We start from the raw sequence: 15,410 nt of genomic DNA on the forward strand, positions 1-15,410 counted from the left end.
ATGTAAAAAATCGCTACTTGATAGGTCGAATACAGATTATATTCGGATTTATTTTCCAATCATTGTCAAGTCCATGGAAATTAGAGCAATCAAATGTTTATTATGTTTCCCTATCGTAAGGTAATAAGTTTCGTCGTTCTTAAATGGTAAAAGTTAAAGTTTTAATTCACTTTTTAATGCAGACTGCAGACTTATCAATTATTTTTTTAAGCGCGGTTGCGGTAATACCGCGCGGTAAATGCTCATTTCCCGCACCGCATCCGCAAGAAAAAGTGTCTTACCGCACCGCAGTTTTTGCGGTGCGGGTGCGGTAAATACCGCGCGGTTGCGGTAAATACCGCAACCGCGACGAACCCTAGCCATGTTTTATGTTTATAATTGTAATATCTCGCAAAGAATTCCACTGCCAAATTTTTACACAATCTTTTTAACACGATTTTAATACTTAAAGAAAATAATAAATAAAAAATTTGGTCCAGCCTTAAAAAAATTCAATTTGTTTCAAGTAATTGCAAATTTCATAAGTTATATAACAAAAAAATTGTGATTTTTTTTTGGTAAGCTTATTTGAAAACGCAACTTTTTTATTTAATATTTTTTTCCATATATCGAGTCGTTTCCGAGTTATCAGTGATTGAAAAATGTTCAATTTTATAGACTTCAAAAGTTCAAAAGCGAATAACTTGAAAAAAATATAATATTTAGCCAAACCAAAAAATACGTGTCAATTATTTTTAGCTAAAGAATGTAAGAAAACAGTTTGGAAGATGCTTGACGTTTATATTAAGCGCACATTGCTCTAATCTATTACAGAAATTCAATTTGCGTATGATTTAACTAACTTTCTTTATTCAGGCCAATATCTAGCATAAAATGAGTTTTGTTAGATACCATTACTAGCGATAAATGTTAATTTTGGGACAGTTTTTGTACTCAGTTTTCTATGAAACTTCAAATTTTTTATTATACAATTCGTTTACTTGAGTCGGTTCAATGCATTAGTTAAATGAAGCCTTGAGTCTTTAATATATTTCCACGATGTAAACAATGAAAATGATAAAACGCTAATGGTTGTCCAACAGATCTCGTGCGATTGACCTGTTTACTGATTGAGAAATATTTTTCATAACCAACCGCGTCTTGGTGGTCGTTCATATCTATCTTGTACACTTCCGTATTATTATCGTGGTAACTGCTATGGACAAGGCAGTTCGCGAATATCTGATTTAATTTTTGTTTTGTCCCCTTACGGGCCACCAGTGTCGACTTCCTCAATGATGATGCTGACTGTTAATTTTGAGATACTAGACGCAGTTTTTGCCGTCAATATTATATGAACAGCAGCCACAAATTTGGCAATTGTTTGCTTTTCAGGTAATCGTATTGGAGACTATGGATGTGCAAAGATGTAACATGTATGATGATATTATCGCATTGCGTTTTGTGCGTGCAGGGTCAGCTAGGACGAAATCCTAGCTGACCCTACCCGTCTAATTCCTAGATGAGTCCTTTATAACAAATTACATTTTTTCCAAATGTGACAGGAATCTTTTAATGGCCACGGTTCAAAGAAGTTAAGTTTGTTTATTGGGGATTTAACCTCCTGGTCGTTCGCCCGCGGTTCAAGTAAGAGGTATCAGATCTTGTAGACGAACATTGATTTTCTCATCATCCATATATATGAGAATCAACCACGTATTACAAGTTGCAAAATGACTGGTTTCGCCTAGGCTAATTTGTTGAGTAACATAAGTACTGAATGCCTGACAAGGTAGAACTCGTTAAAGGCGATGTTCGTAAGCATAACCTCTATTTTCACCTTCAGCAAATATTCCCCATCATGAAATTCGGTTATGCAAAAATTCCAGAAGTCAATAGCCTCCACGTTTGGCTGGAGCACCACTTCTTGCTTCTACGATTCAATCATCCGACGGATCACCCCAGCAAGAATTAAAGTAACAGTTTCTTTTGTTCTTCCGACGAGTCACACAATATGAAAGGAAGTGTGTTATCAGACTCGGCATACTGAGTAGATATCGTGACCGATGTCTTCGGTGGCTCGAAATAGCAATCTTCCTCACCATTCTCCCATTAATTTGTTGAAACCAAACAAGATACAATTTTTTTACGAGTTACCAAAAAACATGTTGCTTCTTAAATTTATTTTTGAAAAGTTTCGGGGGGGGCTTTAGCCCCCTAGCCCCCCCTCTGGCTACGTGCCTGAACACTTTGCTTTGATCAATAACGCCACAGTAATTATGTGATGTGTTTACGCTCGCCATAACTACAGACACTTTATAGAAAAAGTGCAGCCAAACGAGCATGTTGGTTTTGAGAGGGGAAGTACAAGAGGAAGCCCATGCAAAGCTTATGGGAACTTCCGTGATGCCAGTTTACATGCATGGTTGCTAATTTTACTGTTGTTCTCTCCGCAAGTCTGTTATATAAAGTGTCTGTATCCATAACAAAGTACGAAAATCTCCAGCTCACGTGGTTGCTGTGCTTACTCTGGTATTCGAAGAGCTACTACTTACCAAGCTTTTGGTTGTTATCCCAGTCCGGCTCAATGATTGGAAGTGTTTCAATGTGTGAGCCTGTTTGTCGTGATATAGGGGCAATCATTTATAACAGTTAACGAGCATGCTATATTAGGCATGAATAGAGCGTGGAATAACATAATTTTGCAAATAAGTTTAGAAGAAAACAATAAAGTATTTGGTGTATTTATTAATAATACTGAAACGAACGAATTTTTGGGGAATGCTGGATTTAAATTTTGAAGTCAATTGGCATCAAAATTACAAATTCTATTTTGAAATCTTCCTTTTCCCCCTTTGAGTATTTTTCAGTTTAGTTTATATGAGAATTGGCTGTGTGGTCGCACTCTTCAACCCGAAATTCCGGAACCGGAAGTCCAATCAATAAAAAATTCAATTTCAATTCAAATAGCAGCCGATGGGAAAGGTTGTTCCTTTCATTTGAGACTAAGTTTGTGCAAATCGGTCCAGCCATCTCTAAGAAACAGAGGTGACATTTTTTCCACATACACACATACCTACGATTGTGTGAGTAAAGCGATCGTTTTTCGACAGGTTGTTATAAAAAAGCTCGCTGTTTGGATAATTTTTGTGGCTAGTATATGTATAATACAAAATTTTGTTCTAGGCTACCCGCCGTAACTTGCCGTTTACTGTGAAAGTAGTGTGGGAAGGAGCAAAACAAAACCGCAAACTCGCCCCGAACTCCCCTAAGTATTATTAAATGATAAGGATATTGATATTCTGACAGAAGAATTCGCACAATGTTTTAGAAACATAGCTAATTTCTACTAAAATGGCACATAATGCTAGTTCCGGTACAATCAGTAAGGCTTATTATTTTTTTCGCTCAGCCGCCCAACACCAGCTTTAGGCAGGGAAAGTGCCTAGTGCAAGGACAATCAATGAACAGATATGCCAAGTTGAACACCAGGGCTTAAAACAGTGACGAGGATGTGGTCTCAATATGCTTGAATTTTTTAAAGCACATTCAGAATATTTAGGACTAATATGACCGCGTCGTTTTTTATGAGCTCTGCTCGTTATGTGATTCATCAACAACACTATTTATAAAACAAATTATCTCATTAGAACACTGTATTTTCCTCTACATGGTATGTGTTCCGCAATATTTCAGGTCGATATGAAACGATTGGAAAACATGTTTGTTTAGCACCCAAATATGGAATGTTGAACCATTGCCATTTCCTCGAAGTGGAGTTATCCACCTGATATTCGACACAGCGGGGGAAGAAGATGAAGACATCTCTCCTAAAACAAGCATAAAACAGCTGTCATTATTTCTGTATTTGAATGTAATATTGTGCAATTTTCGTTACATTTGTTGTTTACATTCCGTAACAGGATATTCGTACTCGATGCAATAAGTTTGTACTTTGCTGTAGATCCATGCGACAGCATATGAGAAGAATGTGGCCACATCTCGAAGACAAGAGAAGAATTGAACATCACAGCTACATCGCAATCTGTAAATAAATATTTATATTATTTGGATATTTATATCCAGACTGCAGATACATTGTACATTATTTATGGAATTAATGTATTATGTACGACGTTTTGCGACAGCTTCTCAGCACCAGAGTTCCCTTTTCTACGGTACAACACTTTCGTGACTTTTTCTATACGGCAACGGTTTTCTTGGTTACTTATGGAATTTGCGTTTCGACTTCGTCTCATCAGAATTCGAAACTAACTTAGTGACAGGACTAAGCTATCGCTGGATTAACGCTAGCTAAAAAAAAAACGAAAACACGGTTTTTGTTTCTGAACAAATCTTTAGCCCTACGTAATGTCCCGCAAGAAAAGGAGTTCATATTAAGCTGATGAGAACTAGTGAAATTGAAATATTTACTTTGGCTCGGGCGTATGACCTTGAAAGTTAAAGCCAAACAAACAAACTTAGTTTGGATTAGTAAGCCAATGCAAGATGCACTATGCTATTAACTATGTGTGCGGTACTAGGCGATAAATGTGTTGAAAAACTTCTCACGGAAGTGCCCGACGGGACATACACATCTCTTCTATGTGTTAGAATTTTATGCCATCTTTGAGCGCAATTACCATCCCTTTTCTTGCAAAATCAACCTTGGGGATGACGTTGTGGCCGGGTACGGCAATCTGTTCGAGTTGAACCTTCCACAGGAACACGGTGTGGACAACCATCATCCAAGTGCCAAGTGCATCGAGTTTAGATTTGTTTGTAATTGTGTAAATCATGATGGTGCTGGTATTATAGCTGGTAATCTACCATAGCTTATACCTCTTCAACGGAAAGCTGGATGGGTAATTGTTTAATGATGGGGAAGTCTTCATCGCCACATTTTCTGCTTCGGCTGTATGTAGTGTACGTGTGTAGCAGTCGAAACTTATGAGTTATCTGTCGCGTTATCATGTCTTTTACCCTGTCTGTCGACTTGGACGGTCGGAACTACTACTGATGAGTGGTTGGCTGAATGTGCTACGGAAGCTGGGAACTGCGAGTAGTCCACGCGGCATGTAGAGTAAGGTGGGGCAAAAGTGCGCACCTAACAGTTTTCGTAAAATAACGGGGCAAAAGTGTGCACAGCTTAAATAGCCGATTTATTGCCGCCCATAAATTAAACTAATCAATTTTAGGATATCCATCCCCTTTTACTCTTCCTTCATAACTAAAAAGTACCCCTCCCTCTGCCTCGGTTGATGTTGTTCAGTTTTCCATTATGTTGAAAAAACTTGGATGTTTCATCTTTTAGACAATGTGGTTCATGATCAAACTGTCACCCCTGGTAACATCATTATTTGTCATAGTTGGGTACATCACTACAAGAATTCTTGCGAATATGCTATTTATATTGGAAATACATCTTTATTTACATATTCATAGTTTTTTGGTTCTTTTTTAATTACTCTGAGCTTTCGGCACTCTAAATTTTTCCTTGGAACCAGTTATGCTGATGCTTTTGTTCCCAAACCGCTCATATCAGTCGTAATTTGACCAGTGAGCTCGCAGTTATTGAAGAAGCTTCACTCCCGTCTTTTGATTTGGGGCGGATATGCTATGCGCACTTTTACCCCACTGTCAGTTTTTTAACTTGTTCAATTGTTACGAAAATTACTGAATATTTTTCATTAAATCAAATATATCTCGCAACAAACCATATGTTGAATATTTTTAGGGTACTGTAGTTTTATAGATCCTGACAGCTAATTTATGATTCCCAAAATTCAAAAAATAATATCAAATCAGCGAAAAATGGTCCTTTTCCCTTAATTTCAAGCCACTATATTCAAACCTTTCATGCTTATATGTGCGATAAGTTGACTTAATGATACACTAAATCCATACAGAGTTGCCAGGTTCTAGCGCTTGTGTGCTTCTAAAAGTCCTATGCGCACTTTTGCCCCACCTTACTCTATTTTCTCGCATCATGATAATGTATAATACACTGTCGTAGCGCTTTATACCATGTTCACACTACGAGTTGAAACGTGTTTTAACGCTATCTTGATGACATTTTTCTTGTTGTTAATTATTATAACGTGTTTTAACTCTGTAGTGTGAACGTAGTATTACCAACTACTTGAAAACTGTTTACCGAATTCGGAGAAGGAAGGAAAATAAACGTCTCAGTTCGTCGTAAAACAACTGAAGAAGCAAAAATAAACTGAACAAGAAAGCGCAAAATATCACATCTTTGAAAAGGATCACAAACGAATCGAAACATCAAATGATGACGAAACAGTATTTTAGAAATTTCAAGACTGAGCAGTCAAACACAAAATGTTATAATACAAAGAGGAAGTAGATTGAACTAGTGCTGCACTTTCGATAAGAAGAAACACGAGTGATCTTTGGCCGAACAAACAACAAAAATCGGAAAACAAACACCGCACGAAATCCATAATACTAACGAGAGCAGGAAAATTTTCAAAGCAAAAGGAAAACTAGAAAAAAAAAGCGAACCGGCAAGACGAAGTTTACATGATAGTGCAGTCCGGCAGTCGTTATTCGCTGGTTTGGCCACTACACCTGTCAAAATAACGAATTTAATTCGCTAGATGCAACGATTGATAAGTGGAAAAACTGGTGAAAGGGGATTTCGGTAATACAAATGTATTTGATCACATCTCTAATTATTGATTTTTATTAGGATAATGATCTAAAAATTGGAGATCCAGTTAAAAAGTGTCCAGCGATTCACGACTGTATAGTGAGGCAATCTATTCTAACTTTATCACTATCTACAACGGTACCCACATACTCCAACCTTATGTCGTTTTTCATTGAAAAACACGGGCGGTGGATTGAACTGGTTTTGCACTTTCTAGCAGAAGTGGGAATGAAACACGTCTAGTGGCCTGCTCTTCTGCTAGAAAATGCAACACCAGTGCAATCCACCGCCCCGGGGTTTTTCAATGAAAAACCCCATTAATCTGAATTGACAGCTCGATTACAGCCAAAACACACCGCTCACTATTTATTTTGTCGCTAATCGATTTCTAGGTCCTAGTTCTTACAAACCAGCAAATTCCGGTTTTCATTTACATAGATAGGCAAAGGGTGATTGTTGTGGGTGCTAGTCTGTGCCGAACTCACCTAGTGAACAGTTGTGGCTTATATGGTAGACCTGGAAAGTTTTCATAATCCTTCCGTTCTACAATGTAGACTGGGCACTCGTCATGGCTTTTGCAACACTGATCAATTCTGGTAAAATACGGATTCTGAGTGACCTCTCCGTTGGTAGACCAATTTCCTGGACCACAAAAGTTAGTAAGTGCCTTAACACCATTTCCAGACTTAGCAAAGCCTTTATAGTTAATTGCATTTTCATGTGCCTTGTTGACATACTGTCGCAGAAACGCAACCACTTGTAGATCATATCGTGCGAGCTCCGGATTCGTCCAGTTCTCGTTGGTGTGCGAGTATTCCTTCAAAATGTCATCGAGAATATTTACATTGCCATAGTGATCCAGCTGGTCCAGGAACATTTGACTGTGCTCAACAGCCAACTCGGTTTGCGTTACAACACTGACTGATATAATTGCCATAAACAATTCCAACAATATGATCGTTCGCATCTTCAACAGCAATATGGCACGTTTACACCAATGAATTGTGTGACACGTGATTGTGAACTGGTAAATATTATTATTACTCCCGCCTTTTATAACATCGCAATCATCAGCTGTCGATTTTGCGTAACGTTCTTTTATCATTCAGTATTCGCTATGAGACACAGGGTAAACGTTCATCACCTAGACCGTCAAAAGTGCTCTTGTCTGGTGACACTGCGGGAAGGTCCCGTGTTTTTATCAGCATTTATGAATTAATAACTTTGTGATGAGAATGACACCAACTATTGAGGGTTTTCAGTTTTCGTGGCACATATTAAAGACGAAAGTGATGCGATTCTGCTATGTGTTCTGTTTCCAGACGTAGGTAATACAAACGTGTCCCTTGTGTGGCTAACGTAGCTCGATGGATCTGATATAAATATAATTTTTTGTTGCTTGGTATATTTAAACAACTACAGCACATCTCGTCGCTGTTGTGCTATCTTATGACAAGCGCCATTTTGCACATTTCGAGAAAAACGATTTTTAAAGTTTGAGATTGAGTATCTTGAATCTTATAAATGGAATAAACAATTCAAAGAAGACAATTGATGCTTTTATCTATTCTGTATTAATATCTCAAATATTTCGAAGATCGGTTGACTATGTTGTGAGTTTTTACTATAAATGTAAACAAAAGTCGCACTCACACGTGTCATAGGTGTGTATTGATGACAAAATTTGTATGGCGTGTCATATTCGTGCATGGAAAATTTTCCATAGAAAAAAATCATCAATTATTAACTTTTATTCATATCTTTGGCTTCATTTGGTCTATAAACAAACGGTGAGATGCATTTTGAAGGAAATGAGTCAGGGAATCTAGAAAAAATAGTTATTTTTGGTTACAGTGTTACCAAATATGCTATATTTGCAGTTTAAAACTAAAATTGCATTTTTCTCACAATTCGAGCATTTTTGTTTTGAAAATGATTATGCCATTGTGTTTCTCAGATAGTTTTACATATAAAAACAGCTTATACATCAAGATAATTTGAGCCAATCCCCAGACACAGTCATTTGAAGCAAAAAATTAAAAATTTCTCGGCACGTTTTTCGCTATATCTCAGTAACCAAGCATAATGTCAAAATTCTGTAAACGCCACTTTGTAGAGATTTTTTGGACAAGCAATGTGGCATATCTAACTCATTTTACCCCAAAATGGCGTTTGTCATAAGATAGCACAACAGCGACGATCTGCTGTTGAACCTTGTACATTGTGGAGATGGTCTAAGAAAATAGTCTTGGCTGTAAGAAAAGTTTACGTTTGAGATGAAAGTACCAATACCAATTCATCTGAATGCACTGTTCATCTAAACCCAACAATTTCTTTTAGACCTTGCAAATCGACTTTTGAACCAGTAGGCATCGTGCATATCTAAAAATTGATAAAGTGTTTATAACTTTCTTGGATGATTTTATATCAATTTATATTTTGCTACAAAGCTATAGACAATGAAATTTTTCATCAGATTCTCAATTTTAGTATTATTTGAATATCTGTAGTACCACCCAGTGACAAAAATGTGAACAAGGGAAAAGTTCATTCTTTCGTATCCCGATATTTCGCGGATGCCGATTTATTTCGAATAAAGTTGCTCGACAAAGGCACCGACAGAGACCACCAGTGCATTATTAACCTCTGGCCCTTAAGAATTTTAACAATTTTGTATGAACAAATCCCTGGCACTTTTTTTTATTTCTGCAATTTCAAAAATGTTTAATAATAGTGATAAATGTTATCATAAATTCTTTCAAGAAGTGTATACTTCGCATTCCGAAACAGACTGCGACCGTAACTACTTTTCATTTATACTTGAATTTTCAAATGACATTTCCGTCCACGAATTATCTGAACACGAAATTACCACTGCACTAAAAACCATAGACGCATCAAAAGGACCTGGACCTGCTGGAATTGCCCCAATATTTTTAAAAAATCTAGCAAAAGAACTTACGCTACCATTACACCGTATTTTCAACATGTCACTGAAAAATGGAACATTCCCAGAAATATGGAAATCATCCTTTTTAGTGCCAATTTTTAAATCAGGCGCTAAATCAGACATTTGAAACCATCGAGAGATTGCCATTATATTATGCATTCCAAAATAAAAGTAGCATAGCATAAGCATAAGCATACGAGATCGCCCGTAGTTGCTACTCCGTTATTGACCAGAACCAAATTAGGTTGAAAAACGTTCATTGGAACAAAATGCTTGGGAATAACATGATCAGCCACATTGTACAATCTATTCTGATCCCTGCATGCTGATCAATACCGACGCCGGCTACGTCCGAATGCAGATCTTCTGGGAAAGGAAGGAATGTTAGTCCGATACATGTTGCTACTAGAGACCGAGGAATCCTCTGCATCTCCACATATATCACGGGAAGGGGAGAGTTGTTAGTAAGTGTGCCAATAGCGTTATCATGTAATAATTGCTCTGGGCAGCCGGCTGCCGAGAATTTGGGAAATTTATCATTTGTTGTATTAATACGATTAGCAAAATAAGCAACTTGAACTCCGGATAGCCGGCTATAAGGAGCACTGCTTATATTTTTTAATAATATTCAATCACGCGACGAATTTGTTTGTGGTTTCTATCGTGTTGGTGCTGATTTTACCCGGCGACTCTTCCATAGGTGTCGAGGAGTTGGTTGTTTGGAAGGGAATAAGGTCTAGGATTCGCTCCAAGCAAGCGATGCGACCTGTAAAGTACAGTTTGTTAGGTAGTTTAGTTAGTTTTCGAGAACGCGATCGCTCGAAAAAGAAGATCTTGTTTAGTTTTTTGTGTTTGTTTTTAAACTCTGGGTAGCCGGCTACCGAGAGTATGCTGTTTTCTAACAAAAGCAATTTCAACTCCACACAGCCGAGTATTGAGTATTGCCTAGAAAAGCTAATCTTATCTGCGTAATGGTCAGGATCACTATTTATTGCGACATTATTTAGACTAATTTCGCTATTCCTTTTCTACGATATATTTTTGGGTTGCAAACTACCGAGTGATAACACGTTATACAGACAAAGAGTTATGATAGCTCGAGATGTTATAAATCAACAAAAGTATTTCTGATTTTCCATATCGGATTGTTTGTGAAATACACGTATACGAACGATTATATCGAACATTAAAGGGAAATACAGAGGATCGTTAACCTGATACACGGGCTTGTTATCAAGAACGGAACTTGAAATCCGAACAACTATTCATTTTTACGGTATTGTCTTCTCGCCTAGATCCGTTTGCACCCTCTCATTCTGCCACTATCAGCAGAATTACGATAGCACATAGGCGTCGCCGGTCTAAGGACCAAATGTCATCAAAAGACCTAGACTCGCGTGGGGCAGAGCTGAACAATTTTAGTGAAATCAGTTGATAACTGATATCCTTCCATTTTGAGCTATCACCTTTTCGGACGAATATCAATTCAACACTAATATCATTTTACTTACTGAATGATAGTGAGCAAGCACGAAAATTAGAAAACGATGATGGTGGATATAAGATGGAATGTTAAACCAAGGTTGGGCCAACGTCGGACTAATATCGGGCAGTGCTGGACCGATATCGGGCCGATGTCAGACCAACGTCGGGCCAATTTTAAGCTTGTGTCGGACCAATGTCAGACCGATATCGGACCAATATTGGATTTGTGTCGGACCAACATCGGATCATTGTCAGACAAACATAGCATCAATGTAGAACGGTATGTTGTTTAAAATATCACTTCGCTGGCAGTCAATGTCAGTGATGCATTAAACTGAAAATTCAGTAAAATGAGTGATGGTTCAGTTTGTTCGCCTATCAATTTCACGTGTTCTGATACAACTGAACTGATATTGTCCAGCTCTGGCGTGGGGGCATCAGATAGAATTGAAAGCTAACCAATGAACATGGCAGCAAAACACTTATTCTTCGTGCTGACATAACTGAAGGTAATTGCCAACCGGTCCCCGATCCCTCTCGCGAATTATCAATTCTCAAACCTTATACGCGATTGAAGTCATCATTCCACTCAACTACGGTCATGTGTTTTCCCTAAGCACATTGAATGCTTTGTGGATCAGTTCCCCCGTTGGTAAAACAAACCCTAAACAAACATAGAAATTAGTTTGCTCAGTCCAGAGAAAAGTTGGCCGACCGGCGGATACGTGTTCCCTTACAGTGCCATCACACCAACGAACACCCAAAATTTATATACGACAAAATATCTGCAATCTCGAATATAAAAGAATCAAAACCTCCACTCATTTGCAATAAAATAAGAAAGCAAAAAAAACAGTTGAATATCCAAGGCGGCTCATTTTCAAAGATAGCACCACCGATGAAAATAGGTGACAAGGGACGCGGACGAAATTAGCTGAACACCGACCGGCTGGTTTGCCACCTATTTTTCGGGCGAAGAATTTTGGGGCGACACCTGGTAGTCGCTAGTCGCTGGTGAAACGCCAATTATTTGAATATGCCTTTCATTTCTTATTGCCGTATTTTTTCACTTTTCGGATCGAACTTTTTTCCCTGAAGAACCATTTTTCACTATTTTTATAATGTACACTGTGTTTCTAGATGTTTTCTGTGTACTTTTATTGTTCTTGCATCGGGAATCGACGGCCCGTGATGCGGAGAAAAGATTTTTTTTTTCATTTGTCGGAATTCGATTTTCACAAACTGTCACCACTCGCGTCAGTCTAAAATCTTATGCATTCCAAAATAAAAGTAAATGAAAAAGTATTCCAGCAAATCAAAAATCAAATAACAAGCAAACAGCATGGCTTTTATAAAGGCTGCTCAACAACATCAAACCTTTTAGAATTTGTAACATTCACTGTAAATGCAATGGACAATGGCAACCATGTGGAAACTATCTATACAGACTTTAGTAAAGCATTCGACCGTATTGACATACCTTTATTACTCTTCAAACTGCAAAAATATGGCATGGAAAATAAACTCTTGAAATGGCTCGAATCATATTTAACGAAACGCGAACAAACAATTCGCTTTCAGAATATACTTTCTGAACCAATTCGTGTCACCTCTGGCGTACCCCAGGGTTCCCACGTAGGCCCTCTTTATTTTATTTTGTACGTAAATTACATTACCTTTATACTCAAACATCTAAAAGTGCTTATATATGCAGACGACATGAAACTTTTCATGGAAATAAGAAATGTCAAAGACGCTGAAGTATTCCAAAACGAAATCAACCTATTCCACACATGGTGTAGCAAAAGTCTACTCCAGCTTAACGTAAAGAAATGTAACACAATAACATTTAGCAGAAAAACTTCAAATATTCCAATAGAAATACACTTAGGAGACAAACTAGTATAAAAATGCAAAATTGTACGTGACTTAGGCGTAATCTTAGACTCCAAGCTCACATTTGTAGAACATTACAATACAATAATAAATCAAGTAAATAGTATGCTGGGCTTTATTAAACGCTTCAGCTATAATATTGAAGACCCGTACACAATTAAATCATTATACAATACATGTCAGGTCAATTTTGGAATATTGCAGCGTAGTATGGAACCCATACACTGTCCTGATCGAAGAACGCATCAAATCAGTCCAAAAACAATTTCTTTTGTACGCACTTCGTAAACTAAACTGGACGACATTTCCTCTTCCATCGTCTAAAGCACGTTGTATGCTCATTAACATACAAACACTCAAAGAACGCAGCGAATTTGCCATACTTTCGACATTATTTCTCAACGTGTACAATCCGCATCATTACTCTCGCAAATCAAATTTTATGTACCTAGCCGTCAACTAAGAACTCGTAATTTATTCCAAGAACAATCTTTTAGGACAAACTATGCTAAAAATAGCCCCATCAATAGAATGATGCGTCATTATAATGAAAATTGTGCAATAATCGACCTTTTCCATGTCCAGAAAACAAATTAAATTTGAACTTAATCGTAGAAATAATGTATAGTATATATAATATTGTAATGCCATTTTATGTACTCTACATATTCTTGACGAAAATAAAAAAATAAATAAATAAATAAGAGTATTGCCGAAGGTACCATACTTTTAAATTATCATGATCTCGAGAAACAGAATTTGAAAAATAGTACATGCCTAGCGGATCTTTTTCAATTTGATTTGGCCATAATCGCGTAGCCCTTGACCTCCTCTTTGCTGAAAGCCATAACACAAAAAATATCGAGCTTCGCAACATCGCAACTGTCGATCGTTGTTATTAGCTGCAGTCTGGTTGCATAAGAAAAGGCGAATTAACCACATCAGGCCTTTAGCATAGGTTACCTGTTATATAAGCTGTATACGCAGAAAAATAACCAGTAAGAATACACAAATTTTGGTTTTAATTAACCATTTTCCCGTTTTATATAGTGACAAATCAGATTCAGGTTTGATTTAATCAATACTATTGCTTGAAATTACCAACAAATTCATTTGCTAGCTTTTCAATAGTTAAAATAAATATTTCATTTGAAACAACAAAATCATGATAAGTTTAACCTAACAAACATGTTCGAAGAAACAAAATAATACCAACCAAAGGAGAGAACAACTCAAAAGTCAGTTTTATCAGTTTTAAAAAATATTTCAAGACAACAAAGATAACAAGAAAGTGCACATTGAGGATGGATAGCTACTCCCAGGCCCCATTCCCTCATTAGGGCATTGCAATTTTTTTTTCGAAATATATGCATACCCCTCTTTCATATTGTGACAAATGTCAAAGTAAGCTCAGATGCCAAATTTCACATTATTTGAATAAAACTCCAAATTCTCGTATTTTTCGAGTAATGGAAATATTTTCATTGTAATGCTAAGAATGTTTCCTTTAAGCAAAAGTATGAACTGTAGTTTTCTGAGTGCTACTACAAAAGTTATAGAATTTAATATATTTTTTCTCATATTTTCCCATAGTTCCAATGTTTAAAACATCAAGCGAAGTGGGCGGAGGACTAAAATTATCCAAATGATGTGAAATTTGGCATCTGAGCTTACTTTGACATTTGTCACAATATGAAAGGCCTTCGCATGTTCTCACGTCACAAAATCAGCCATATAACTAATAACTTTTTTGACTAGTACTATAAAGATATTGACTGGTGCTTAAGGTATTTTTATTTATTAGTTTATGTTTTATTTTTGGCTGCCCTGCTGATTCTTTTCTGTGTTCTGTCGTCGTATTTCTGAATCACGTATTACTAGACTAGACCCATCCTAGCGTTTAGGGACAATAATAAATTACGTAATACGGTTTGGGGGGGGGGGGGGGGGGGGTGGGTTTTACAAGAAGTTGTGACACGTTGCGACATATGGGGGAGGGGGAGTATGCCAGATCGTTACGTAACTTGTTTTTACTGAACAAAAAAAAATTCGAAGAATTTGTTACTTAATAGGGGGGAGGATAGAGAAATTTGTGACAATTTGTTACATGGGGTAGGAGGGAGTCAATTTTGGGCAATTTTCGCGTTACGTAATTTATGAATGGTAACGAATGATTTGTTAATTAGTCATGAATGTTTGTTGAAATAAATGTATGTTTCAGTGTCACGTTCAGTATATTTGTTGCGATGTAATAAATGAGACATACAGCGGTGATTTTACTAAGCACATATACATTTCGCTTTGGACCAGGGACCACTAAGTAAGTGAGCTGAAATAGCAGATATACCAAGTAGGTAATATTATTTTAACTAAAAGTTAGTGTTCACGAATTTAATCACAGCACATCAGTTTTAACGTATGGGGAAT

At 37.1% G+C, this 15,410-nt stretch overlaps 1 protein-coding gene across 1 annotated transcript; it reads right to left on the minus strand.

The window, feature by feature from the left end:
• Nucleotides 1–3,625: 3,625 nt before the first annotated feature.
• LOC131687384 (uncharacterized) lies at nt 3,626–7,790 on the minus strand. Its single transcript, XM_058971468.1, has 3 exons — nt 7,138–7,790; nt 3,878–4,024; nt 3,626–3,809 (listed from the first exon to the last, which is right to left on the minus strand). Exons 1-3 carry the CDS (start codon nt 7,755–7,757, stop codon nt 3,626–3,628), a joined length of 951 nt encoding a protein of 316 aa, XP_058827451.1. The 5' UTR covers nt 7,758–7,790.
• Between the last annotated feature and the right edge of the window lie 7,620 nt (nt 7,791–15,410).

Source organism: Topomyia yanbarensis, chromosome 3 (genome assembly GCF_030247195.1).
Source record: "Topomyia yanbarensis strain Yona2022 chromosome 3, ASM3024719v1, whole genome shotgun sequence".
NCBI lineage: Eukaryota > Metazoa > Arthropoda > Insecta > Diptera > Culicidae > Topomyia > Topomyia yanbarensis.